This window comes from Erpetoichthys calabaricus, chromosome 4 (assembly GCF_900747795.2).
Source record: "Erpetoichthys calabaricus chromosome 4, fErpCal1.3, whole genome shotgun sequence".
NCBI lineage: Eukaryota > Metazoa > Chordata > Cladistia > Polypteriformes > Polypteridae > Erpetoichthys > Erpetoichthys calabaricus.
In genome coordinates this window covers 309,706,328-309,733,918 of record NC_041397.2, presented here as the reverse complement: position 1 = coordinate 309,733,918, position 27,591 = coordinate 309,706,328, and the positions used below count along the sequence as shown (strand labels likewise).

The 27,591-nt window shown below is 41.9% G+C and overlaps 2 protein-coding genes across 5 annotated transcripts in view; one reads left to right on the top strand and one right to left on the bottom strand.

Annotated features, from left to right (window-relative positions):
- Positions 1–27,591, bottom strand: part of dnajc28 (DnaJ (Hsp40) homolog, subfamily C, member 28) — a 1,235,492-nt gene that overhangs the window by 1,042,952 nt on the left and 164,949 nt on the right. The gene's annotated exons all lie outside the window — the stretch shown is intronic.
- On the top strand, positions 3,051–25,262 carry LOC114641351 (olfactory receptor 1M1-like). 4 transcript variants are annotated; one of them, XM_028790415.2, is made up of 2 exons: positions 3,051–3,098; positions 23,487–25,262. In XM_028790415.2, exon 2 carries the CDS (start codon positions 23,509–23,511, stop codon positions 24,454–24,456), a length of 948 nt encoding a protein of 315 aa, XP_028646248.1. In that variant the 5' UTR covers positions 3,051–3,098; positions 23,487–23,508; the 3' UTR covers positions 24,457–25,262. The 4 variants fall into 4 exon arrangements, with proteins under 4 accessions (XP_028646248.1, XP_051781890.1, XP_028646247.1 ...); XM_051925930.1 differs by lacking the exon at positions 3,051–3,098 and adding an exon at positions 3,185–3,234; XM_028790414.2 differs by lacking the exon at positions 3,051–3,098 and adding an exon at positions 4,435–4,526.

The window sequence follows — 27,591 nt, the reverse complement described above, 5'->3', positions numbered from 1 at the left end:
CTAATTCAGTTTAGCATATCCTGACTAGAGCTGCTGATTAACTGTACAGACTGCATCTCTGTTGTTAGTCATTAGCACTAAAACATAAGTAACATGAGAGTTATAATTGGATACTAACCTTCACCTTTTCTGTTTCTCTTCTTGGTACTCAAATGTGGCACTTGGTGCCACGGCCCACCTGCCAAGTTGTTTTGCCTGCCTAAGGTAAAGTCATCCCTGATAGAGGATTGCAGGAATCATGGGAAAAAGGGGTCCTTTCATCTGATTGGCTGGCCCAACACTGTTTCAGCCATGGAATGGACAAATGGGAGAGGCAGCTTAATGGATGAGGTCACCAGGAGTCTAAAATTATCTAAATCTTATTATGTGATATCATCTACTGTTAAATTCTGCTCCGTACTTCTAAAAGTTTTATTTTTATACTGTGTTGAGGATTTGTTCTGTTCTGTGTACTGTACTGTATTGTATTGACCTCCTTCTTTTTGACACCCTACCTGGAAAGGGGTCTCTCTTTGAACTGACTTTCCCAAGGTTTCTCCCATTTTTTTCCCTACAAGGTTTTTTTTGGGGGGAGTTTTTCCTTCTCTTCTTAGAGAGTCAAGGCTGGGGGGCTGTCAAGAGGCAGGGCCTGTTAAAGCCCATTGCGGCACTTCCTGTGTGACTTTGGGCTATACAAAAATAAACTGTATTGTATTGTAAACTGTATAATATGTCTCAAGAAATTGTGCCATTTAAAAAGCGTTCCGTTACTGGTTTTGTGAAATCGCTACTGTTGTAATTAAGATGTTCATGTTGATGGTAACCTTTTGGGAAAAGTAAATTATTAAATGCTGCTTTAGTGATCTATCAGCTGCCTCCAGGGTCCCACAGGACAAAAGGGACCGGTAGGACTCCTTCTTCAGCTTGACGGCATCCTTCACCGCCGGTGTCCACCAACGGGTTCGGGGATTGCCGCCACGACAGGCACCGACCACCTTACGGCCACAGCTCCGGTCAGCTGCCTCTACAATAGAGGCACGGAACATGGCCCATTCGGACTCAATGTCCCCCACCTCCCTCGGGATGTGGTCGAAGTTCTGCCGGAGGTGGGAGTTGAAGCTACTTCTGACAGGGGGCTCTGCCAGACGTTCCCAGCAGACCCTCACAACACGTTTGGGCCTACCAGGCCTGACTGGCATCCTCCCCCACCATCGAAGCCAACTCACCACCAGGTGGTGATCAGTTGACAGCTCCGCCCCTCTCTTCACCCGAGTGTCCAAGACGTCCCTGTACGATCGGTGCCAGAGCTTGGTCCGCATTGCCGGCAGTAAGTCGAACCCGTTTCCAGTGAGAGTTGGACTCCGCCAGGGCTGCCCTTTGTCACCGATTCTGTTCATAACTTTTATGGACAGAATTTCTAGGCGCAGCCAGGGCGTTGAGGGGGTCCGGTTTGGTGGGCTCAGGATTGGGTCACTGCTTTTTGCAGATGATGTTGTCCTGTTTGCTTCATCAGGCCGTGATCTTCAGCTCTCTCTGGATCGGTTCGCAGCTGAGTGTGAAGCAGCTGGGATGAGAATCAGCACCTCCAAATCCGAGACTATGGTCCTCAGCCGGAAAAGGGTGGAGTGCCCTCTTAGGGTTTGTAGCGAGATCCTGCCCCAAGTGGAGGAGTTCAAGTATCTCGGGGTCTTGTTCACGAGTGAGGGAAGAATGGAGCGTGAGATCGACAGGCAGATCGGTGTGGCATCCGCAGTGATGCGGGCTCTGCATCGGTCTGTCGTGGTGAAAAAGGAGCTGAGCCGCAAGGCGAAGCTCTCAATTTACCAGTCGATCTATGTTCCTACCCTCACCTATGGTCATGAGCTATGGGTAGTGACCGAAAGAACGAGATCGAGAATACAAGCAGCTGAAATGAGTTTCCTCCACAGGGTGTCTGGGCTTTCCCTTATAGATAGGGTGAGAAGCTCAGTCATCCGGGAGGGGCTCAGAGTAGAGCCGCTGCTCCTCCGCATTGAGAGGAGTCAGATGAGGTGGCTCGGGCATCTGATCAGGATGCCTCCTGGACGCCTCCCTGGTGAGGTGTTCCGGGCACGTCTAACCGGGAGGAGGCCCCGGGGAAGACCCAGGACACGTTGGAGGGACTATGTCTCTCGACTGGCCTGGGAACGCCTTGGGATTCTCCCGGAAGAGCTAGAAGAAGTGGCCGGGGAGAGGGAAGTCTGGGCATCTCTGCTCAAGCTGCTGCCCCTGCGACCCGACCTCGGATTAGCGGGAGACAATGGATGGATGGATGGATGGATGGATGCTTTAGTGACAGATGATAATGCTATGAATATTGCTAAGTTGAGAAGGAATATTGTCAAATAGATGAGAGGGTGTATGGGGCACCCCCAGTGCGAGTGTACTTGAGACGGGTTGCGCAACCTTCTTTAGTCACTTTCCCAATGTAGTGGGTAACACACATATGTTGTATACTGTGGATATATTGAGGTAGTCAGCTGTTAGTGCCTGACTATTTTGGTGAAGTTCAGGGAGGAGCATGTAGCAAAGTCCATGCATCCATCGATTATCCAACCTGCTATATCCTAACTACAGGGTCACAGGGGTCTGCTGGAGCCAATCCCAGCCAACACAGGGTGAAAGGCAGGAAACAAACTCCGGGCAGGGCGCCAGCCCACTGCAGGGCGCACACACACACACACACACCCACACCCACACACCAAGCACACACTAGGGACAATTTAGGATCGCCAATGCACCTAACCTGCATGTCTTTGGACTGTGGGAGGAAAACCCATGGAGACACAGGGAGAACATGCAAACTCCACGCAGGGAGGACCCAGAAAGCAAACCCGGGTCCCCTAACAGCGAGGCAGCAGCAGCAATCCACCATGTAGCAAAGTGTAAAATGTTATTTATAATTTTATTTTTTTTTAGTTATGAACTTCCCCAAAAAGAGTTGATCCCTGTAAATTGTTAATAGTATACCAACAATATAATCTGTTGTAGTAGGGGCGTTAATTAGCGTCACACTTCACAACTTGCATGCACCACGTTTTTAGCTCTAACACCAGAAGCGCAGTGGACGCTGAAGGGGTAGGCTGTGGTTTCAGTTCTCAGTTAAGTTATTCCCGATTTTTATTCCATTTACTTTGTGTTAAGAATTTATAATCGATTTTATCTATTATTTAATAGGCAGAGGGGAGAAGAAGTTAATGGGACGCCCTGTCTATTTTTTCCTTTTGTTTTGAAAAGGTAGCCTATATATATATATATATATATATTTTCATTTGTTAAGAATATATCATTATAAAATTAGGATTCTTTTGTATAAATCTATGTGCATTGTAAATAATTCTCTTTGGAAAATGTGAGTTTTTTTTTTTTTTTTTTGTAAATAGTTTTATATGTAATGAGTTTGTAGAAATAAAAAGGGGGGAGCGCGGTGGACGCTCTTGGGGCAGAGGGGAGAAGACGTTAATGATACGCCCTGTCTATTTTTGTCATTTGTTTTGAAAAGATTTTCTGGAAGAGGAAAATAAAAGCTTGTGTTTTAACACTACGTGCCTACGCGACGCAGTGAAAGGCGGATTGCAGTCGGTTACAGTTACATTGTTTAAAACCAGTGTGCTCGGGCTCTGGGGAAGCGTAGGGCAAGTGGGTGCTGATAAGGGAATTGGCCGAGCACGTATTCACGTGGATTGTTTTCCTCAATTGAATATAAAAGATGCCTGAGCAGGATAGATGGGAGATCGAGAGAAAGAACAAGAAAGGAAGAATAAAATAAAAAGAATTAAAGGATGTGGAGGTGAGATGGACGACAGGAATAGACAAAGACCAAGCTGGTGCTATAGTGAAGAGACAAGCCGTTGGGGGTTAGTCGCAGTGAGGAGCGGGCAGATGGAAGATCCTGGGGAAGGGTCACCCACACGGAGCTGAAGCGACCAACAGAGCTCTGGATGAAGGAGGCGGCCGCGGTGCAAGCCAACATAAAGGTTGACGGCACTTCTCGAAGGGGGTCACTGCTGGTTGAGCAGATCTCCAAAAATAAATAAATATATATATGCATGGAACATAACACTGGCAAACTCAAAAAACAGAATAATGAACGTAATCAACATAATCAAAAATAAACGAGATAGACCAGCGGTTCCCAAACTGTGCCTACAGGGGCACCGCAAAATATTCCATTATTATACAAGTTTTGCAACCGTAACAAATCCGAAAATAATTCCAAATATATACCACTGTTATAATAACAATATCCAACTCTGGCACACTCAAAAAAAAGAGTGGCCACAATAGTTTTTCTTATTATTAAGGTAATAAATCGCCAAAAGTGAATACTATTTGGTAAACAAAGGGTCCCTGTTGTCGATTGGACCATGAAAACGGACTGTGGAATGAGCAGTAACTGGTAGGAACGTATTTCACACTGAAGTGGTTCCGTCAGGGCGGCAGTAAAGGGACGAACTTCTGCCCGCCCCTCAGGCAACAAACTGAAAGCGGTGTGCTCTCATTGCTGCCTCACTTTACCTATTTCACAGGTTAGTGTACAATAAATTGGAGTATTTTACCTTTTAACTGAGAGTCAAGTATACTCAGAACGTGACAGTAGTATGCTGATATGTATTGCTACGGAGGCGCGAAGTTAAAAGTCGCGAAATGCAGGCGGCAAGCAGCTTGTTTGCAGAGACCGCTGTAGATAGACAAGGGTGCTGTGGATCATTAACCAGACAGCGTGTGGCTTTTTAAATAGTTGCTCAGTTCCTAAACACTTAGTACTCTTGTTAAACGTATACAATGGAACCTTGGATTGCGAGTAACTTGGTTTGCGAGTGTTTTGCAAGACGAACTAAAAATTTTTAATACATTTTGACTCGATAAACGAGCGAGGTCCTGCAATACGAATAGTACGTACTGTATATGCTGTGTCTGCCGCGCGTCAAGTGATCACAACTGAGCCGACGGTAGTTCTCTCTCTCGCTGCGGGATTGTGAGTAATCATCAGTCAGCCACTCATGTAGTCAACATCTGCATGAGCAGATACTGTTTACTACAGCATTGTGACCAAAATCCCATGTCCATAAGTATTCACAGCCTTTGCTCAATACTTTGTCGATGCACCTTTGGCAGCAATTCCAGCCTCAAGTCTTGTTGAATATGATGCCACAAGCTTGGCACACCTATCCTTGGCCAGTTTCGCCCATTCCTCTTTGCAGCACCTCTCAAGCTCCATCAAGTTGGATGGGAAGCGTAGGTGCACAGCCATTTTAAGATCTCTCCAGAGATGTTCAATGGGATTCAAGTCTGGGCTCTGGCTGGGCCACTCAGGGACATTCACAGAGTTGTCCTGAAGCCACTCCTTTGATATCTTGGCTGTGTGCTTAGGGTTGTTGTCCTGCTGAAAGATGAACCGTCGCCCCAGTCTGAGGTCAAGAGCGCTCTGGAGCAGGTTTTCATCCAGGTTGTCTCTGTACATTGCTGCAGTCATCTTTCCCTTTATCCTGACTAGTCTCCCAGTCCCTGCCGCTGAAAAACATCCCCACATCATGATGCTGTCACCACCATGCTTCACTGTAGGGATGGTATTGGCCTGGTGATGAGCGGTGCCTGGTTTCCTCCAAACGTGACGCCTGGCATTCACACCAAAGAGTTCAATCTTTGTCTCATCAGACCAGAGAATTTTCTTTCTCATGGTCTGAGAGTCCTTCAGGTGCCTTTTGGCAAACTCCAGGCGGGCTGCCATGTGCCTTTTACTAATGAGTGGCTTCCGTCTGGCCACTCTACCATACAGGCCTGATTGGTGGATTGCTACAGAGATGGTTGTCCTTCTGAAAGGTTCTCCTCTCTCCACAGAGGACCTCAATTTTGAGCTTCATGGCAAAGGCTGTGAATACTTATGTACATGTGCTTTCTCAAATTTTTTATTTTTAATAAATTTACAAAAATCTCAAGTAAACTTTTTTCACGTTGTCATTATGGGGTGTTGTGTGTAGAATTCTGAGGAAAAAAATGAATTTAATCCATTTTGGAATAAGGCTGTGACATAACAAAATGTGGAAAAAGTGATGTGCTGTGTGTATATATACAGGCAGAATGCACTATACGATAGCAAGAGTTAAACAAAATAAGACGCCTCACTCTTTCAATGAATATTTAGTTTTGAACTGCATCATTATAATCGCTTCTGTTATTAGTATTATAATTAACCCTCATCTTTTCTCGAGATCACATTTAATAACCTTAAATGTTTTCTTTGTTCTGACTTAATTAAAACGGGGTAGATGGAAAAATAAAGGGTTTTCCCTGTACTTTGCCATGATGTACAATACAATACAATACTTTTTATTTTTGTATAGCCCAAAATCACACAGGAAGTGCCGCAATGGGCTTTAACAGGCCCTGCCTCTTGACAGCCCCCCAGCCTTGACTCTCTAAGAAGACAAGGAAAAACTCCCAAAAAAACCTAGTAGGGAAAAATGGAAGAAACCTTGGGAAAGGCAGTTCAAAGAGAGACCCCTTTCCAGGTAGGTTGGGCGTGCAGTGGGTGTCAAAAGAAGGGGGTCAATACAATACAATGCAGTACACAGAACAGAACAATTTCTCAATATAGTAAGAAATAAAAAAATATAAATTTTAGAAGTACAGAGCAGAATTTAACAGCAGATGATATATCCCATAATAAGATTTGTATTTGTATAGAGTCCTGGAGACCTCATCCTTCAAGCTGCCTCCCCCATTTGGCCATTCCACAGCTGAAACAGTGCTGGGCCAGCCAATCTGATGAAAGGACCCCTCTTTCCCACGATTCCTGCTATCCTCCATCAGGGATGACTTTTCCTTAGGCAGGCAAAACAACTTGGTAGGTGGGCAGTGGCACCAAGTGCCACATTTGAGTACCGAGAAGAAAAACAGAATTAGTGAGGGTTAGTATACAATTATAACTGTCGTGTTACTTATGTTTTAGTGCTAATGACTAACAACAGAGATGCAGTCTGTACAGTTAATCAGCAGCTCTAGTCAGGATATGCTAAACTGAAGTAGTGAGTCTTCAGCCCCGGATTTAAAAGCTGAGACCGAAGGGGCATCTCTTATAGTAGCAGGCAGACCATTCCACAGTTTAGGGGCCCTGTAACTAAAAGCTCGACCTCCCATTGTTATTTTATTAATCCTTGGAATCATAAGCAGACCGGCATCTTGAGATCTTAATGTGCACTCTGGTTTGTAAGTCATGATAAGTTCAGACAAGTAAGCCGGACCTCGACCATTTAATGCTTTATATGTTAAAAGAAGGATTTTGAAATCTGCCCTAAACTTAACCAGGAGCCAGTGTAAGGATTTAAGAACTGGAGTTATGTGTTCGTATTTTCTTGTTCTTGTAATAATTCTTGCAGCTGCATTTTGTATTAACTGGAGGCTGTATAAAGAACAGTTTGAACATCCAGTGAACACCGCATTGCAGTAGTCAATCCTACTAGAGATAAATGCATGAATTAATTTCTCAGAATCCTGTTTATTTAAAAAGCGCCTTAATTTCCTAACATTTTTAAGATGGAAGAAACATGTTTTGGACAACTTTGTAATATGCGCTTTAAATGACATGCTAGAGTCAAAGATAACTCCTAGATTGCGGGCTGATTCAGTAAAATTAATTGGGATTCCCACTGAGTTAAATGATGACAAAATATTGTTGTGATCAGCATCATTTCCTCCAACAATTAACATCTCTGTTTTATCTGTATTTAAAGACAAGTAGTTCTTATTCATTCACTCCTTTAATTCACTAACACAACTAATTAAAGACAACATTGGAGAAACTTCATTTGATTTAAATGAAAGGTATAACTGGGTGTCATCTGCATACGAGTGAAAATTAACATTATGTTTCCTAATGAGAGATCCCAGTGGAAGCATGTAAAGTGAAAACAGTAAAGGTCCCAGTACTGAGCCCTGCGGGACACCATATTGAACTTCTGTGTATAATGATGGAGTACTGTCAGCACATTTCTGTACATATTGGAATCGATTTGATAAGTAAGAACTAAAACAAGTGAGCACGGGGCCTGAAAACCCAACATCATTTTCTAGCCTGTGCAGTAAAATAGAATGGTCGATGGTGTCAAATGCTGCACTGAAGTCCAACAACATAATTACAGTGGAGTTTCCTTCATCAGAGGATATCAGAATGTCGTTTACAACCCGTGTTAGTGCCGTTTCTGTACTATGACCAGTGCGAAAACCAGACTGGAATTTCTCAAATAAATTGTAATGCGTAAGGTGTGTCTGAAGCTGACTGGCGACTACTTTTTCTAGTATTTTAGAGAGAAACGGTAAATTTGAAATAGGCCTTTAGTATTTAGTATTTAGTATATGTGGGTCAAGGTCTGACTTTTTAAGTAATGGTTTAATGACTGACACTTTTAGTGTATCAGGTACTGTGCCATGCAATAATGAACTACTGATAATGTTTAGAATAGGCACTGCAAGAACATCCATTGCACTTTTTACTAGTTTTGTTGGCACTGGATCTAGGGAACAAGTAGTGGGCTTCATTTTAGAAATTAAAGTTAAGTCTTCCTGCTCAGTTACAGGATTAAAATTACTAAAGTGCTGAGTGCAATGTGAGGCAGGGTCTGCTAAGCTAGTATTTGGTTTGTACTGTGATGCAGAGATCTGGGATCTTATATTTTTAATTTTCTCATTGAAAAAGTTCATAAAGTCTGTACTGCTAATGTCTGTTGGTATTTTGCATTGTTGATCTGAATTTCCATTTGTTAATTTAGCCACTGTTCTAAACAGTACCCGAGGATTTTTATTATTGCTATCTATTAATGTAGAATAATATTCTGACCGAGCTTTAAAGAGGGCTTTTTTATATTTATTAACACTCTCTGTCCATGCAATTTGAAAGACATGTAGCTTTGTTGTTCTCCATCTGCGTTCCAGTTTTCGACACTCTAATTTAAGAGCTCGAGTGTTTTCATTAAACCAGGGAGAGTTTCTATGTGCTTTGATCACTTTTGTTTTAAGGGGAGCCACTGTGTCCAGAGCATCTCTCAAGGTCACATTATAATGTGATGTTAGCTGATCTAAATTGTTTTCCGTGTTTACATTTGATGTTAACTGATCTAAATGGTTTTCCACAATTACACTTGACTTACTCAAAGTATCTATAAATTTTGAAGCAGAATTACAATCTAGATGTCGCACTATCTTTGTTTTAATCTGGGAGTGTGTTGGCAAGGGCAGGGCTAAATCAAATGTAATTAAGTAGTGATCAGAAATAACCATTTAATGGAGTAATAATTCAATTTTGAATTTCAACTTTGTAAGTTATAATTAAATCTAATGTGTGGTTATGATTATGAGTTGGACCTTTGACATTCTGACAAAATCCTACTAAATTTAACAAATAAGTAAAACATTTGCTAAAAGTGTCAGTTTCCACATCAATATGTACATTAAAATCTCCCATCAGTACTATGCGATCATAATTTATAGCCAAGTCAGATAAAAGGTTGCTAAATTCAGACATGAACAATGAATACGGCCCTGGTGGTCTATAGACTAGCACTATAATTGTGTTGGAATCTGTTTTAATATTTAAAATGAATGCTTCAAAGGATGTAAAGTTGCCTAAATTTTTAGAAGTGATTTGCATTTTGTTACAATGAATTATTCCAAGGCCTCCTCCTCGACCTGAATCTCTAGACTTATGAAGGAACGAGTATCCATCTAGTGACGCCTCAGCTAGGGGGACAGTGTCACATTTACTAAGCCAGGTTTCGGTGAGAAGAAACAGATCAGATTTTGTACTTAATATAATATCATTTACCAAAACAGCTTTAGTGCCAAGAGAGCGAATGTTCAATAAGCATCATTTAAAACTGTATGCTTCTTTCTGAATTGGTGATATACTTTTTGTTTTAATTTGTAGTAAATTTCTATTACAGATGCCCCTGGTGGAGGGTCTGGTTTTATCCCTTGGTCTAATTATACACTTTATTTTTTGGTTATCAATTAATTTAAGGTTTGTATCAACACTAAATTTACTGGATGCCCTAAGACAAGGATTATGGGTAACAGCTTCAGGAAAGTAACAGGTGGGATAAAAAACAGCCTGTGATTTAAGATTACATGACTGCGGCCTGGATGGTGCTCTCATCAGTCAACCAGGCAGTTTTGCTGCCATATTTTGGGATAATACATAAGATCCCGTCCAGTTAGGATGAAGACCATCTCTTCTGAAAAATCCAGGCCTTTCCCAAAAATCATCCCAATTGTTCACAAACGCTATGCTTTTGTTTGCACACCAGGTTTCTAGCCAGCAGTGAAGGGAATGCAATCTGCTATAAATCACATCCCCTCTATGTAATCTTGGTAAGGGGCCAGATACAACTAAATTCCGACATTTTCTTTTAGCTTTGATGCAAAGAGAGATGAAGTTCCTCTTTAATACCCCAGATTGCTGTGAATAAATATCATTAGTGCCGACATGCAGCAATAAGGTAGATACTTCATCGTCGGTGACACGGTCCAATGCAGCCTCTATGCCAGAAATTTTGGCCCCTGCGAGGCACTCAACATGAACTGCTGGTTTAACATAGTTTGGAATTCTAACATTCCGCACTATGGAATCGCCAATTATAAGCACTTTCTTATTCTCGGTTTCCACAGGCGCGCTGCGGAGTGCTGAGAATCTGTTCTGGGTCCGAGTTGGTGACCTAGGTGCCAGGGGACTACATTTTGGATTCTTAGACCCCCGTCTTACTGTTACCCACTCACCCTGTGGCTGAATTGGTGCTGCTGACTTTGGCCGTGCACTGACTACAGTGGGGCCAGGAGAGACTGAAGCCGAATCAGAAGTAGCCGAATTGTCTAAACAAACCGAGTCGATCCAATTTTCGGTTTGCCTAATCGCTATCAGATTCCTAACGCGGTCATCCAATTCGCGTATTTTCCCTACCAACTCTAAATTTAAACTAAACACTTTTGGCAGGTGAAGCTGTGTACAATGTCGGCCGGAAAACCTGAACTGTACATGCTGCAGGACACACAACATATAAACGTGCCCTCAACGGGCAGAGAGCAGATAGAACTTACATTTAGTATTGATGTCATCTTCTCCGTTTTCTGTAGTATACTTAAGTGCTTTCTGCTTCAGAGACCGTCGGCTTCAAGTTTCTCACTGCCGGTTATTTCTTCTGGTCAGCTGCCGGCTTTACTTCCGATGAACTTGCTCGGGTGTTTGCGAAGGGTTACGTGCCTGTGGGAGACGCCGCTGCTCTATGCTTCTGCTCGGTGCTTCCACTCGCTGCTACGCTCGTGCTTCCGCCTGTGAGAGAGAGAGAGAGAAATTATGGTGTAAATTATGTAGGTAAGCACATTTGAGAAAGAAAAGGTGAAATCCTTAAATCACAGATGTTATTATTCGATCAAGTATTGAGATATTTAATTTATTAATACTTTACAATATTTTGTGGAGCACAAAAGTAGCAAGTTTGCTATGAAGAAAAGATGCCGTCAGTGGCTCAACTGCCTAAGGTTGTTGCTTTTCAAAATCTGAGCATAGTGCAAGCCCGAGTTCGATCCGAATTAAAGACTCGTCAAAATGAATGATACAAAAACGATTAGGAGTTAAATATTTATAACCAATTTGAACTAAATAATTTTGAGAGATATCTTATGCAATCCTTCCACAGTTATCTGTTTGGTAATCATCCCCACTTAGAATTGCCATCGCGATAACTACTTGCGTAATACAGCTCACGTACTTACATTAATCCATGTTCTATTCATTGCCATTTGACGTCCATGAACCCCTCCATTGAATAAGGCAATAACAAACCCACTGTGGTAGATCAGGTTGAATTTGCTCTGCTGCACCAAACATTCAAAGGTGTCAATGCAGAGCCCATCAGAGAGGCTGAGAGACACAGCATAGATCAGTTACCGGCACACTGACGCACATGGAACACTCCAGGGTGAGCAGTGCATGCTTCCACGGTGGAATTTGCTGTTAAATGGAAAAAAAAAGAAAAGAAAAATGGACTCTTTTGGGTGAGGGTGACAATTCACAGTGGGCGGATGTGGGGCCAGAACCCACGCAAGCCTTATTATGGAACGGCAACGCTACCGCTGCACCTCTATTGTGTTTAACAGAGTAGATGTATATAATGTATGTTTTTTTTTTATGTATGTATGTAATGATGAAAACAATTATATACAGAATTATACTATATGGCTGCGGTGGGCTGGCGCACTGCCCATGGTTTGTTTCCTGCCTTGCACCCTGTGTTGGCTGGGATTGGCTCCAGCAGACCTCCATGACCCTGTAGTTAGGATATAGCGGGTTGGATAATGGATGGATGGATGTATACTATATGACATACGTTCAGTGCTGCATGAAAACGTTGCACGAGGTGAAGAATGGATATTTATGAGAGTATTATAGTGAGAGAGGTGTCGTCACCTGTATTACTAAAGCTCTTCTTTGCAGCATTATGCATTCTACAAGTCGGCATTTGTATGATGTATAATTTATAGTTTTCTTTTTTGCCACTAAGTATCATCGGGCACAATCATTGAAAATGTATTGATCATCCACAAAAATTCATTTAACTTGGGAATTCTGTCGAGTTTTTGAACTCTGTTGATGCCATATGTACTTCAAACGGGAGCTCGATGAATAATGATTTGCAGCACTAAGCAGACATGCGCCCTGAGTTAACAGAGGCTTCGAAGCCTTGAGCAGACATGCGTAGTACTGAGATTGCATCATGACAGGGCTTCGAAGCCTTGAGCAGACATGCGCAGTGGTTACTGAATCTTTGTGAAGCCTCAGCACACTCAAAGGCTTTGACCTCTATATTTCTGAGAGTCTATTTGACACTTAACTCTCTAGTTATATTTTGTAATTCGTATTGACATTACACACTTCAGTTGATATAGTTACAGTGGGGCAAAAAAGTATTTAGTCAGCCACCAATTGTGCAAGTTCTCCCACTTAAAAAGATGTGAGAGGCCTGTAATTTTCATCATAGGTGTACCTCAACTATGAGAGACAAAATGAGAAAAACAAATTCAGAAAGTCACATTGTCTGATTTTTGAAGAATTTATTTGCAAATTATGGTGGAAAAAAGTATTTGGTCAATAACAAAAGTTCATCTCAATACTTTATATACCCTTTGTTGGCAATGACTGAGGTCAGATGTTTTTTGTAAGTCTTCACAAGGTTTTCACACACTGTTGCTGGTATTTTGGCCCATTCCTCCATGCAGATCTCCTCTAGAGCAGTGATGTTTTGGGGCTGTCGCTGGGCAACACGGACATTCAACTCCCTCCAAAGATTTTCTATGGGGTTGAGATCTGGAGACTGGCTAGGCCACTCCAGGACCTTGAAATGCTTCTTACGAAGCCACTCCTTCGTTACCCGGGCGGTGTGTTTGGGATCATTGTCATGCTGAAAGACCCAGCCACGTTTCATCTTCAATGCCCTTGCTGATGGAAGGAAGTTTTCACTCAAAATCTGACGATACATGGCCCCATTCATTCTTTCCTTTACACGGATCAGCCGTCCTGGTCCCTTTGCAGAAAAACAGCCCCAAAGCATGATGTTTCCACCCCCATGCTTTACAGTAGGTATGGTGTTCTTTGGATGCAACTCAGCATTCTTTCTCCTCCAAACACAACGAGTAGAGTTTTTACCAAAAAGTTCTATTTTGGTTTCATCTGACCATATGACATTCTCCCAATCCTCTTCTGGATCATCCAAATGCTCTCTAGCAAACTTCAGACGGGCCTGCACATGTACTGGCTTAAGCAGGGGGACACGTCTGACACTGCAGGATTTGAGTCCCTGACGGCATAGTGTGTTACTGATGGTAGCCTTTGTTACTTTGGTCCCAGCTCTTTGCAGGTCATTCACTAGTTCCCCCCGTGTGGTTCTGGGAATTTTGCTCACCGTTCTTGTGATCATTTTGACCCCACGGGGTGAGATCTTGTGTGGAGCACCAGATTGAGGGAGATTATCAGTGGTCTTGTAGGTCTTCCATTTTCTAATAATTGCTCCCACAGTTGATTTCTTCACACCAAGCCGCTTACCTATTGCAGATTCAGTCTTCCCAGCCTGGTGCAGGTCTACAATTTTGTTTCTGGTGTCCTTTGACAGCTCTTTGGTCTTGGCCATAGTGGAGTTTGGAGTGTGACTGTTTGAGGTTGTGGACAGGTGTCTTTTATATTGATGACGAGTTCAAACAGCTGCCATTAATACAGGTAACGAGTGGAGGACAGAGGAGCCTCTTACAGAAGAAGTTACAGGTCTGTGAGAGCCAGAAATCTTGCGTGTTTATAGGTGACCAAATACTTATTTTCCACCATAATTTGCAAATAAATTCTTTAAAATTAGACAATGTGATTTTCTGGATTTTTTTTTCTCATTTTGTCTCTCATAGTTGAGGTATACCTATGATGAAAATTACAGGCCTCTCTCATCTTTTCAAATGGGAGAACTTGCACAACTGGTGGCTGACTAAATACTTTTTTGCCCCACTGTATATGCAGGGTTATAATGACTTTATTGAATGTGAATAAAGAGACGCAACTTGGACAACAAACTGAAAGTGGTGTGCTTTCATTGCTGCTCCATTTGACCTATTCCACAGGGCCAAAGACCTGGATTACGTCACCATTGAGGGCCAGTGGAGTTCAGTTCCAGACCTGGTTGACGAAGCTCATCCTCTGGTGGAGGCGAAGTTCGCTTACACTTCGGGATTTGCTACTTTCGTCATTTCTGTTGCTGTTGCCCACTAGTGTTGCCCGTAACGCAACCCTTTTTCTAAGTTAATTATTTCTCCGGTGCTATGATCGGTTTATTCATAATGAACGATGTGCCACTGATGAGACCGAACAGTGGCGTTTTTTGAGAAGATACCCTAATCAGGCAGCAAGCATAGATGCGCATGAATCACATGACTATAACAGGCTTGTTCCATTCATGATGTGTGAACTAGTCAGGGCCAATCAATGTGTGTAAAAGAAGTCACATGGTCGAAATCTGTTTGTACTCGTATACTGTATTAATCGTTGTGTCTGTGCCTTTATTTATTGAAGATCGAACCCCCTCCACATGGTGTTGTGATCCCAATAGTTTTTAAAAGTTGTTGTTCCTATCCTCCTGAAAATGGACGTTTTTATTAAACTTAAGTAGACTAGGACTGAAAATGAAGAGGATGCACCACAAACGCGTGGTGGGTGTGTGAAGAAGCGGAAGGGAATTTAAGTGTAAAAAGAATATAAATGACATGAACTGGATAAATTACAATTAAATTAAAAATTAAAAACTATTCTAAACATTTGTGATAATTTGCGTTTAATTTTTTATGACTAATTGCACCATGCCACCAACTGCGCAATGCAACTGTCAGGAATCCATCCATCCATCCATTTTCCAACCCGCTGAATCCGAACACAGGGTCACAGGGGTCTGCTGGAGCCAATCCCAGCCAACACAGGGCACAAGGCAGGGAACCAATCCTGGGCAGGGTGCCAACCCACCGCAGACTGTCAGGAATGTATTATAGAACTATAAAGTATTCTATGATTTAACTTGGGGTGCTGTGGAAAAATCTTGAAACATTAAGTTCACCGTGAATAGGAAAGGTTTGTAAACCTCTGAGATAGACATAAAATATGAATCTGTGCAAACGCAATTAGCCAATTTCCTCATTTAACACCCTGGGCTGAATGGCTTTGTAGCCACACACACCTACCCTCACGAAGCCCGAGATGCACTGTTTTTATTTAAAACAAACACGTACCACCACGGTCCCCTAATGCACTACACCGCAGTGCTTTATGAATAAAATGTGCTTGCTTGTTATGCTTATTACTTATAATGAAGGAGTTAAAAGTTCTACCGGCGCCACTTGTTTGATTTATATACGCTCCGTCTCTTAGTCTAAGTTAATAATAAATGACGCACGAAGTCAATGCTGTCTGTGATTGGTTTCAGTGAAAGATATTGGAGCCTGACACCTGACTAACAGATAAACGGGCAGAGGTGAAGTGGGGTCCCTCTATGACACCCCCACAACAAAGCAAGCACACATTGTCTAACTTGCACCACTGTCTGACAAATAAGCACCAAGCACTTAATGAGTGAGGCAGCTGCTTGGTGACATCTTTTACAATTTGTGTTGTGTCTCTGATTTATTTTACATGAACTTAGTGAAGATAAGTGTGTGTGATGTACAATATTAAAATTAATTACTGCATGCTTTGCAAAAAATGATGAAAAATGCCTCCTGCTAATGGCTGAGGTGAAGATAATTAACCTTTTATGAAAATATTTTCAGCAAACTTTATCCACATTATTCATGTAAAATGCCTTGTAGACAGCACAAAAAAAGAGCTCCAGGATCTCAAATGAACGACAAATAAATATAAATTAAACACACTCCCCCATTTCAGGATGTCATATCCATATGAATAGGACAGCAGGATTCTGGATTGTCACTCAAACCCATCATGCAACAACAAAGGTGACAAATGCTCAAAACAATAATAGATCCTGCTAGTCATTTTCTCTCTGGATTTGAGAGTAACGCGTCACAGGAGAATATCTGGGAGGCATGTCGGAGAAAAGAGTGTTCTCCATCTGGGCCTCCTCTCTCACAAGGGGTCCAAGTTCTTCTGAGACCATTAGATTAACCCCAGAGAAGAAAGTTTTTAAACTGCAACACTATAAGCGACATCTAATCACAGAACATCAGCGTGAGCGGTTGCAGGATTGAGATTAGACATTTACTTGAGAAAGAACTTTAAAAAAGAAGAGCACAGCTAAACACAATAAACAAGGTAAAGTCTTTATATTTGACATTCATTTTGCCTTTTAATAAATTAAAGTTCCAGCTGTCAAACAGTGTCTGCCGTTAAGGTTACCATTTCAAAAGAACTTTCATAGTGATTGAAATCTTAAAGTAAAAAAGGTCACGTTGAGCCCTTGTGTTGCTGTGATATACTGTACTTCTTTTCCAAAATAGATCTTCAGAAAACTAGTTAACTATAAGGGCTAACGAAAATAATCATTAGCTTTACAAATAAAATTCTTGCAGACACTGACACAAGTATATGTATTTTTATATAATATTACATTACTATTCCAATATTACATCTCTTTTATTATTATTATATAGTGCCTTTTACACATTATCTATTTATCTATTGTATAGTGCCTTTCATATCTGTCTCTCTCTCTCTACTAGTCAAATATCTGAACACACTCAGAGATCTTCACAACTTTAAAAGAAACTGATAACGTTTTGTTTTTAAATCAAGATCGCATTACTTTAATTTAGAAATACAGCCAAGGCATTACTACTGTGGCTAATGGGTATGCCGTATTTTTAAATTATTATTCACATAAGACTGCAAAGCCCCAATTTCAGCAGCCATTCCATCAGCGTCTTAATAGACTTCTCCCATATACTTATTCGTAATTAGTCATATTGAAATGCTAATTGGTTATTAGAGTAACTGCGCCTCTTTGACCGTGTATTTTTCTATAACTGTGGGTGACAGTCTATTCTGCTCCTCTCCAGTGAAACTGAAGCTGGTCAGGAGCGAAACAAAAGAGGCAGATCGATCACTAGAGCATGCATGGCAATGCAAACTGGATACAATTTAGATATAATAAAAATGTTAATAAAAAAAAAAAAAAAAAGAGTTTAAAAAAATTGTGCTCAGGCTCTGGGAGGCTGTAGGTGCAAGTGATAGCAAGGATGAGTGGGTGTTAAAGAGAGAATTGACGGAGCCCGTATTCACTTGCAGATGCAGCTGATTTTCCTCATTAGTGACCTGGGGTTCATAATTAAAGCATGTGTGGCCAGTGACATATAAAAGGAGCCTGAGCAGGATGGATAGATAGATAGATACATTCATACATGAATGAAAGGCACTATATAATAGATACATAAGAGGGTCAGGAAGGTAAATGAAGGAAAAGAGAAGTCAAAAGTCAGGTCATGACTGACTTGGTGGTACGAGTATAGTGAGAAGGCAAGCTGTTGGGGGTCTCTCTCATCGAGGAGCAAGCGGACAGTGCTCACAAGTCACTGCTGAGCATTAGGAGACCACCAGAGCAGTTTCAAGAGCCATTCCTTCAGTGTCCTAATGGTCAGCTCCCTTAGCTTATCCTTAATTAGACACATTTAGCTGATAATTGGTTATTAGATAAACCCTCTGCCTCTTTGAATGTTTATAGTATTTTTATGTAAATATGGTTGACAGCCCAACAAGTGATTGTGCTCCTGTTAATGAAATGTGGTGGAGCAGGGGTACAGGCGATTGTGTGGCAGAAAAAGGAGGAACCCCGTGTTTCCTGGCAGGGAGAGAGAAGCAGTTGAGAGAAGTGGGCACGAAGTGGGGGACTGGGGGGAGTTATCCTTTTACTTGCTTCAGAACTATTTTGGTCTGAACGCTGATACAGATACACAAGTCAACATTTTAGTACCACTCCAACACTAATCACAACTCTGGTGGTGTACCTGGTTGTCAGTTTAGACAGATGTTACTTTTCTCCACTCTAGAGCTTCATTACAGTTTCACATCGCCAAAGTGATAACTGAATTGAAATGTCGACCATTAATCTGGCACCAGATTACTTTCATTCTAAAAGATTGATTTTGTCCTTATAAGATGAATTAGTTAAATGTTTTTACTTGACTTACTTTCAATGCTCACAGTTGTTCTGCATACTTTAGATAACATTACGACTATGGCTCACTGTCACTTTTTGCACAGGTAACCCAAAAAGGATAAGCATGATATAATTAGCGTGTGCATTATAAATAAAATAAAATAAAAACAGGCCTTTGTCAGGAGAACGTGGCTGTATCTTTGCAGCGTTAATTATATCAGTAGTGGACCAATAATCAATCAAACCTTTCAATAATTGACAGTTTATTAACACTAGAATCGCTGAAGCTTCTGATGTTATCCTTAATAATAATAATTCTTTGCATTTATATAGTGCTTTTCTCACTACTCAAAGCGCTTAGCAATTGCAGGTTAAGGGCCTTACTCAAGGGCCCAACAGAGCAGAGTCCCTTTTGGCATTTACGGGATTTGAACCGGCAATCATTCCGATTGCCAGTGCAGATCAAAGCCACCACTCCACCAGAATTCCTTAAGTTTGCTTGACATACACCAAGAAGCTCATAGCTGCTTATCACTGTGCTGTTAGCCTGCTTTTGTTTTGCAAATGTGTGGATCAGCAGAACACAGCCTGCTACAACCCCATTCAGTCAGATGAATGCATCACCCTGCTGAAATCCTCACCGCTGAAGTCTGTGTTGAAGTGTTTGATGCGTTTGTAAGAAATTATTTAGGTAATGAAATACCGTGGTTTGAAATACACACCTTTCATGTGTGTTCCGTGTCTACAGTGCAACGATCTGTGTAAATACAGAATGACAGAGGAAATGTGAGGCAAGAAATGCTGAACACACGGCTAAAACGGAAAATGGTTTTCATATGGGGCGGCACGGTGGCGCAGTGGGTAGCTCTGCTGCCTCGCAGTTGGGAGATCTGGGGACCTGGGTTCGCTTCCTGGGTCCTACCTACGTGGAGTTTGCATGTTCTCCCCATGTCTGCGTGGGTTTCCTCCGGGCGCTCTGGTTTCCTCCCACAGTCCAAAGACATGCAGGTTAGGTGGATTGGCGATTCTAAATTGGCCCTAGTGTGTGCTTGGTGTGTGGGTGTGTTTGTGTGTGTCCTGCAGTGGGTTGGCACCCTGCCCAGGATTGGTTCCTGCCTTGTGCCCTGAGTTGGCCGGGATTGGCTCCAGCAGACCCCCGTGACCCTGTGTTCGGATTCAGCGGGTTGGAAAATGGATGGATGGTTTTCATATGTCCTAGTAATAATGGCGTGATTTTGACATGAAGTGTAGGATGTGTGAAGCCCAAATATCCAAGAAACACTTTCGCAAAAGTCATAACAACACAAGTATGCTTTTATTCAAGACTTAACTCTTTTAGGGCGGATGTCGACTTTTGTTGACAGGAGGGGTTGAGGGTGAATGTCGACAAAAGTCGACATCCAGGGATAGAGGGCGACAATCAGCTGTTAATGGCGACAAATCTCACTGTCACGTCACAGGCATCCCCTCTGTGCTTGGAGGAATGCTAGACTCGTTGACTCGGCAACTAATCCTTGCGTGTGCGTGAGTTGCGAAATATAAAAAATGGCAAGATAGCATCGACATGTGACAAGGGAGCGAAGCGAGTGCAGAAAAGAAAACACTCGGCAGACAATGTTTTGCGCATTATCGCGGAGTCGGACTCTGATTTTTCAGAATCAGATTTTATTGACAGTGATCAGGAGATCGAGCAAGAGAGTGAGAGTGAGTGAGAGTGCCACGCCAGCGGATCTGCTGCCAGTTGAGCGCCTACGCGCAGCCGATGCATCTATGGCAAGGTTCGCGTGGGATAAATACACAGACATTGATCCGTTGAGAGCCGATCTGGCAACGGGACTTCACAAGACGGCATGGCTTGCTGTTGGACACGACAGATCACCAGCTGCTGTACTTCAGGCTGCTCTCTCCTGATGCTGCTTTTCAGCTACTGTCAGACAAGATAAACAGGTAGGCAGAGATATTTTTTGAATCGCGGGCTGCGGTTGCATCGCATTCTCGTTTTTCAAAGTGGAAACCCACAACAAAAGACGAGATGAAGCGTGCTGTGGCATTACAAATAGAGATGAGACAGAATTGGTGATATAACTTCAGGGAGCATTGGTCCAAACGTGTTTTGTCCCCTGGTGGCTTAGGTACGTGCTGCTGCAAAGTTTTATTCACTTCTGTAATAAACAGAAGCAAATCCCATGGGGTGAGCCAGGCTATAATGCCATACATAAAGTTCATAAAGTTTCAGAAGATGAAAAGAGGTGACAATACGGTTTTCATGCAGGCAGAAAACTTGGTGGCAGTGGCATGGCACGATGGCAAATGGGTGACTTGTCTCTCTACAGTACACACTAACAATATATGTGAGAAAGTGCAGCAACAGACAATTGAAAAGTAGGCACCAAAGCAACACGTATTGTAAGGAGTGCAATGTGGCAATGACTGAAATTGGCAGCTTTGAGCGAGATCAGACTTTGCAGGACTTTGCTGTGTAAAATGTATGTGAAATCATAGAGTATGCAGGCTCATACAACATGCAAGACCGTAACATTTGTCAAAAGTAAATATTTTTTGTTGATTTGATATGTTAAACAATTGCTTTGTGTTCTTTTTTTAAAAAATGTTAGTTTTTGGAAAAATATTCAGCCCTGGGAGAAAAGAAACAACAAAAAAAAAAATTAGCCCTAAAAGACTTAAACTGAAGAAAAAGAATTTGCTCAGTTGAACATGTTGCTGAAGCCCGACTATCACGCGGTACAAAGTAAGAGACATTCGCAGACGTGTGTATTTACGCGTTTCATTTTCAACCAGTTGTCACAGTGGCAACGCTTCTCCTGCAGGGGATGGCGCAGTGGATAAGCTTCTGCTTAGCAATGGCGAGGTAACAGGTTGGCATCCCGCATCTTCTTTGCATTTAGCACTTTGAGTAGTGAGCTGCTTATTATTATTATCATTAAAAAAAAAAAAAAAAACATGCATTTGATGAATCCGTAACATCCAGTGTAAATTTATGGTTCTTCTAAAGAATGTTACTTCTCCTCGCACATGGTCATTTTAACGATTTTTTTTGTTTTTTCAGTTTTATTCTTGGACTCTTCAATAAAAAAAATCATGCAAATGAAATGTTGATGTGAATGTCCATGCGCGAGGTAAAGTAACATCCACCATAGACACAGTGTATTCAGCCCTGTCTCTGTAGGTTGATCATTTTCATTTCCATCTTTCGTTCCTCACACATCACCATAGCAGTAGAGATAGCCAGCAAGATTTTTTTTTCCCCCATTGAAATCTGATGTGTTTTCAACGTGTTCCTTTCATTATTTGAGCAGTTTATATATTAAAAATAGCAGCGGCCCCAGCACTGCCCCCTGCTGGTCACCACTCTTAACGTCACCCAATTCTGATTTGGTTCCTTACACCCATCACCCTCTGCTTCCTGTGTCTGAGCCAATTCTAATTCCATCTAAAAACATCACCCTGAACTCCCACTTCTTTTAATTTGATGCCCACCCTCTCATGTGGCCCCTTATCAAATGCTTTCTGAAATTCCATATCAATAATATCATCTTCTCCATTCTGCTCATAGAATTCCAGCAGGTTGGTAAAACACAGCCTCCCTCTTCTGAACCCACGCTTCTGTTCTTGTCAATTGTTTCTCCATCTTATCCTTAATTATTACTTCATTTTGTTGGCTATCCAGATTATTGTGCTGCATTGTATGAACTGTTTTGAGAAATGCATGTGAAGTGTAGAGTAGGGGTTGCCAACTCCAGTTCTGGAGGGACCATCATGGCTGCAGGTTTTCATTCTAACCCTTAATGAGTGACCTGTGTTTTGCTACTAATTAATTTCTTTTGAACTAATTTTAATTGATTTGCTCTTGAAGACTCAGACCCCTGAATTGTTTCTTTTTCTGTAGTTAGGAGCCAAACAATAACGAGACACAAGATGACCCGAAACAACTGGTGTCCGTCACACAATATCTGAAAATAAAGAAACGTGAAGGTCTCAGGAATGCTGATCTGCTTAGGTCCACAAAACATTTTAACAGAGCTCATAGAAAAGAGAAAATCAACAATTTCAGAAATGTCTGCTATTGCACCACAAGAGCAGCAACAAGCCACGGAAATGAAGAACGGGTTTAATCAACGACAAGACTCATCACCTCATTAAGCAACTGGCTGGAGTTTGAGGCCCTGACTTAGTTGGTCTTCTGTTGGCTCCCTCACATCACATTTAATTTCTGTTTGGGTGCCTTTTAAGGAAAAAAATGAAGCAATTCAGAGGAACGATAAAGAAATTCTGGAGAACAAATCTTAAAAAAGGCAATTCAATTAAAATGAATTCACAAGAAGTTAATGAACAGCACAAACTCAATTAAAACAAAAGGGTTAGAATGAAAACCTGCAGCCACGGTTTGTCCTCCAGCACCAGACTTGGCGACCCCAGATTTAGAGAACCGCAGGACTGTTTAGAGAAATTGTCCAAAGCATCCGAGAAAAAGTGAAATACAATTAAATATTTTAATAAACTTAATAAAAAAAACATTAAAAAGAATCAAACATGCAAAACTGTTGGGAAATAATAGTCAAATCTAATTGCTAAGAAGATCTCGCTAATATTAGCTCCTATTCTCTCTTTGCTCTCCAGATAAGTAGACTATGTGTATTGTGATGACACCTTCAGAGTCAATGGCACAGGCACACCTGTTTACCCCGGAAAAATTATTTTAAGAATGTGGATGAGCAAACATTAAAATAACAGCACTTGGATACTATAAAGAAACTGACTTCTTCATCTTCTTTTATTGTTTTCTAGCTAAACTGGAGAGCCCGTAAAGATGCCCAACGCCACAGTCACCGTGTCCGAGTTTGTTCTGCATTGTGCAATCGAAAAGGACAAGATGACTTTTACCATCGTGGCTCTTGCCTTCATCTATCTGGTGACGCTGTGTGGTAATCTGCTGGTAATTGTGGTCATCATATTAAACCCTCATCTCCAGAGCCCCATGTTTTTCTACATTGGCACCTTAGCAGCAATTGATGTGGTGAACAACAGCAACCTCATCCCTCGAATGCTGGCCATCCTCGCGTTCAATGCCAACACTGTCCCTTATGGGCCTTGCTTGCTTCAGCTCTCAGTGGTGTATCATTTTGGGGTAGCAGAAACTCTTCTTTTATGTGTTATGGCGTGCGACCGCTATGTCGCTGTCGTGTACCCCCTAAGGTATCCTTCTATTGTCACCAATAAGACGGTCTGCTTCAGTATCTTCCTAGTGAATGTTATTGCAGCTGCCATCCTCACCCCCTATATGGTTTTTGCTACAGAGCTTTCATTTTGCCACACTAACATCCTGCCATACTGCTTCTGTGATTTTGTTACAATGGTTCATATTTCTTGTACCGAAGACCCCAGGCACCTCACTCTTTTGTCCACCACCACAATAATCACTGGTGTTGGAGGTTTAGTCATTATTCTGTTTTCTTACAGCAGGATTGTCGTGGCTGCCCTGAAGATCTCCTCGGCAGATGGGAAGAAGAAAGTTTTCAGTACTCTTCTCACCCACCTTCTGGTGGTCTGTCTTTTCTATCTGCCACTCATGATCTCGTATATATTGCCAGGAGTTGGAGTGCGGCTGTCTGCAGAAGCTTACAATGTGCTGGTCATCATAGCCATTATGGTGCCCCCCATGATGAATCCTATCATCTACAGCTTCAGGAACAAGGAGATCAAGGGGAGCATTTACAGGCTGTGGACAAGAAAGAGAACAACACCAGACAGCCATTAATGGGATCATCCGGGTGGGATGGTGCACATGCCATTCTGTTCTTTTATCTTTCCTGCAATTATTGGGTTGGTAATTTTTCCTTCAGAAAAAGATTAAATACAGCGGTATCATTCCAACTTAATTTTATGGAGTTACTTGGTTTGATTTCTTTGTATGTGTGGATCACTTGGGTGGTTACCGACATCTGGTGAAAATGTCATGTCAATAGCCCCATTAGAAATATATTTACTGAGAAAAAACGTTGACGCATTCAAAACTTATTTTCCCCGCTGTAAGTTCCCTTACAGTATTAACATTCTTTAAATTTGAAGATAGGATGGATCATGAACAATTGCAATTGGTGGAATTACCTACTTAAACAGTCTGTCATTGTAGGTGGCAAGAATTAGAAGAAAATCTCCGTTATTTGGAAACTGTCTGGTAAGAATGTCGGCTGGAATTCATTTCCACCAAGACGGGATTGCACTTTTCAAAATGAAGGCAGGACTCTTGATCAATGAATGAAGGATTGAAGCGGATCTTCAATTCAAAAGCTTGATCCCTTGTTCATGTTGTTTCCCTTGTGTGCACTGTGCCGATTTTTAAGATTAAGAACGGGCAAAAACAAAATGTATGTGTTTTGTGTGGTGTTAGCATACGACTGTTTCACTTGAACTTTTGGGACACAAGAAATGTGAGATTCTTTCATGGATGTTTTCATTTTGTGTTTGTTGTTTTTTAGCTTTCATCTCCATTATTTTCCATCCCATCAGAAAGTCTGTTGTTTGTTCTCTGTGGAAAATATGAGATTAAATTTTTTTCTCAGCCATCACTATAAACTACATGGGTTAAGTCATTTCATCGTTTCAATATTTCATTCATTTTTTTGTTCTCTTCTTTTGTTTGGATTACTTGTGATTTTTAGTTAAATGTCTCTCATCCGTTTGCATGTTCTGCGTGGGTTTCCTCCGGGTTCTCCAGTTTCCTCCCACAGTTCAAAGACGTGAAGAGTAGGTGCATTGCCGGTCCAAAATTGTCCCTAGTGTGTGCTTGGTGTGTGTGTGCGCGCCCTGCCTGGGGTTTATTTCCTGCCTTGCACCCTGTGTTGGCTGGAATTGGCTCCAGCAGACCCCTGTGACCCTGTAGTTAGGATATAACGGATTGGATAATGGATGAATGTCCCTCATCCCATCTTATTCATGGCAACTGCTTTTCCTTTTGAAAGTCGCGGCTAACAGCAGACCAAGCAAGTTCAGTCCAGACCTCCCTGTCCCCAGCTACAGATTCCAGTTCGCTCTCTGGTGGTGGGGCAGCTCATCTGGACCTTTGTGCTCCTGGTAGGGTCTCCCATTGGTGAACAGGTTTAGGCTGAAAAATCAGACAAAGAATGGTTCACAATGACATTCGTGACAGCTCTACCCTGCCCAAGATAGGGTTACCGGGACCCACTCCTGGATCCAAGCCCTGGGTATCTTGTTTTCTGGCAAGTTCTTGATTGGAAGCAATACAATGTCAACTGTAAGCAGAGATGCTTCTTTCTGATGCTTTACTGCACGAAGTAATGAATTTGGGCTTTTTTCAATTTACAATATTTGGACCTTTAGTATCCTCTACATTGACAATGTGGAACCATCACAAAATGCGTCAAATATAAGATATGTATTGGGATACCGTTTTGCCGATGTTAGCGGCTAAGCGACTTTGTGTTTCTTCAGAGGTTTCGTTTTGCCGATGTGCTCGCCTCGCTTGTGTTATTAGCGGCTAAGCGAGTTTTCTGTTTCCTCAGAGGTGGAGTCCTTACCCCGACTCCACTTCTCATTTCTGGACCAGACAGACAGACACACAAACTTCCACGTGTAGAAATTTATATATAAGACTAGACATTAAGCCCGTTAAAATAATGGGCGCTAGAACAGTAGTGCATTCTCTTTGATAATTTTTTGTACGCTCATTTTCCTGTTCTTCTATAGATCTATTTTCTCTTCTGAGTCTTTCTCTGCATGTTGTTAGTAGATAGTCACAGTAATATAGGCTTGTACATCCGTAATATTTTCTGTTACAGTAATACTGGCTTGTGCCTGTAATATGCGTCACTGTATTGTGTGCCTTTAATCTTCTCTCGCAGTAATACTGGTTTGTATTTCCGTAAAATGCCTGTAATTTTCTGTGACAGTAATACTGGCTTTGATGTCCGTAATATGCGTTTAATTTTCTGTGCCAACAGTGGGCAATCAGCAGATTCTCCCCAGTAACTGATGTAATGTGTGGCGTGCAGTTGATAATCGTGCCTGTTGTGTCTCTCCGGCAAGTATTTTAATCCGTGCTGGCTTGCAGCTGATTATTGTATGTGTGGCGTCTCCCCAGCAACGGATTTCATGTGCGCGAAAATAAATCTACTTTTAGAAGTCATCCTATTGTAATATCATGAAAACTCGTATATTTAGGAAAACCCCTTCAACGACTAACACTTTACACTTTACCGGGCCAAGCTTCTTAAACGCAAAGCTGACATCCTCAGAGTGAACACTTGCACAACAACAAGCACTAATCCCACCTCTTTGGGGAAGCTGGTCTCCGCGTTTCAGTACCCGATTGGATTTTTCATGTTTTATGTTTTAAGTCTTACCTCATTTACAGAAATCCGATTGGATCGGCCGCGCGATATTTTATAGGTCCCGCCCTCTCTGTCTTGTGTGACACGTCAGGCGGCCTTTGAAGGATCTGCTTTGAAGCTTCGCGCCGTGCCCCGCGCATGCGCACTTCACCAGAAGACACACACGCACGGACACTGGATGCACACAGGGGTTTTATTAAAGAGGATTCTGGCTCTTCTTTATATCTTTGAGTTGAGCCACCACCCTTGAAATTTCTGTGCATTTAACAACTGTCCATTCTCATCTATAGGACATCTGTTGACTTCTTAGTCTTCTCTTAGTCATCTTGAAGTACATTTTGTTGTTCACTTGACCTTTATCTGATTTCCGACATGATAAGATAAATGTTCTGTTACCCTAAAATTGTTCTTCCACAATATCTGTAATGCTAATGATTGATTACTTTGCATGGTGAAAATTGGAAGAGGGAAAATAAGGATAAATCGGCATACAAATCAAGAAACCAAAGCCCTGACACGACTGGGCTGGAGTCGCTAAACCA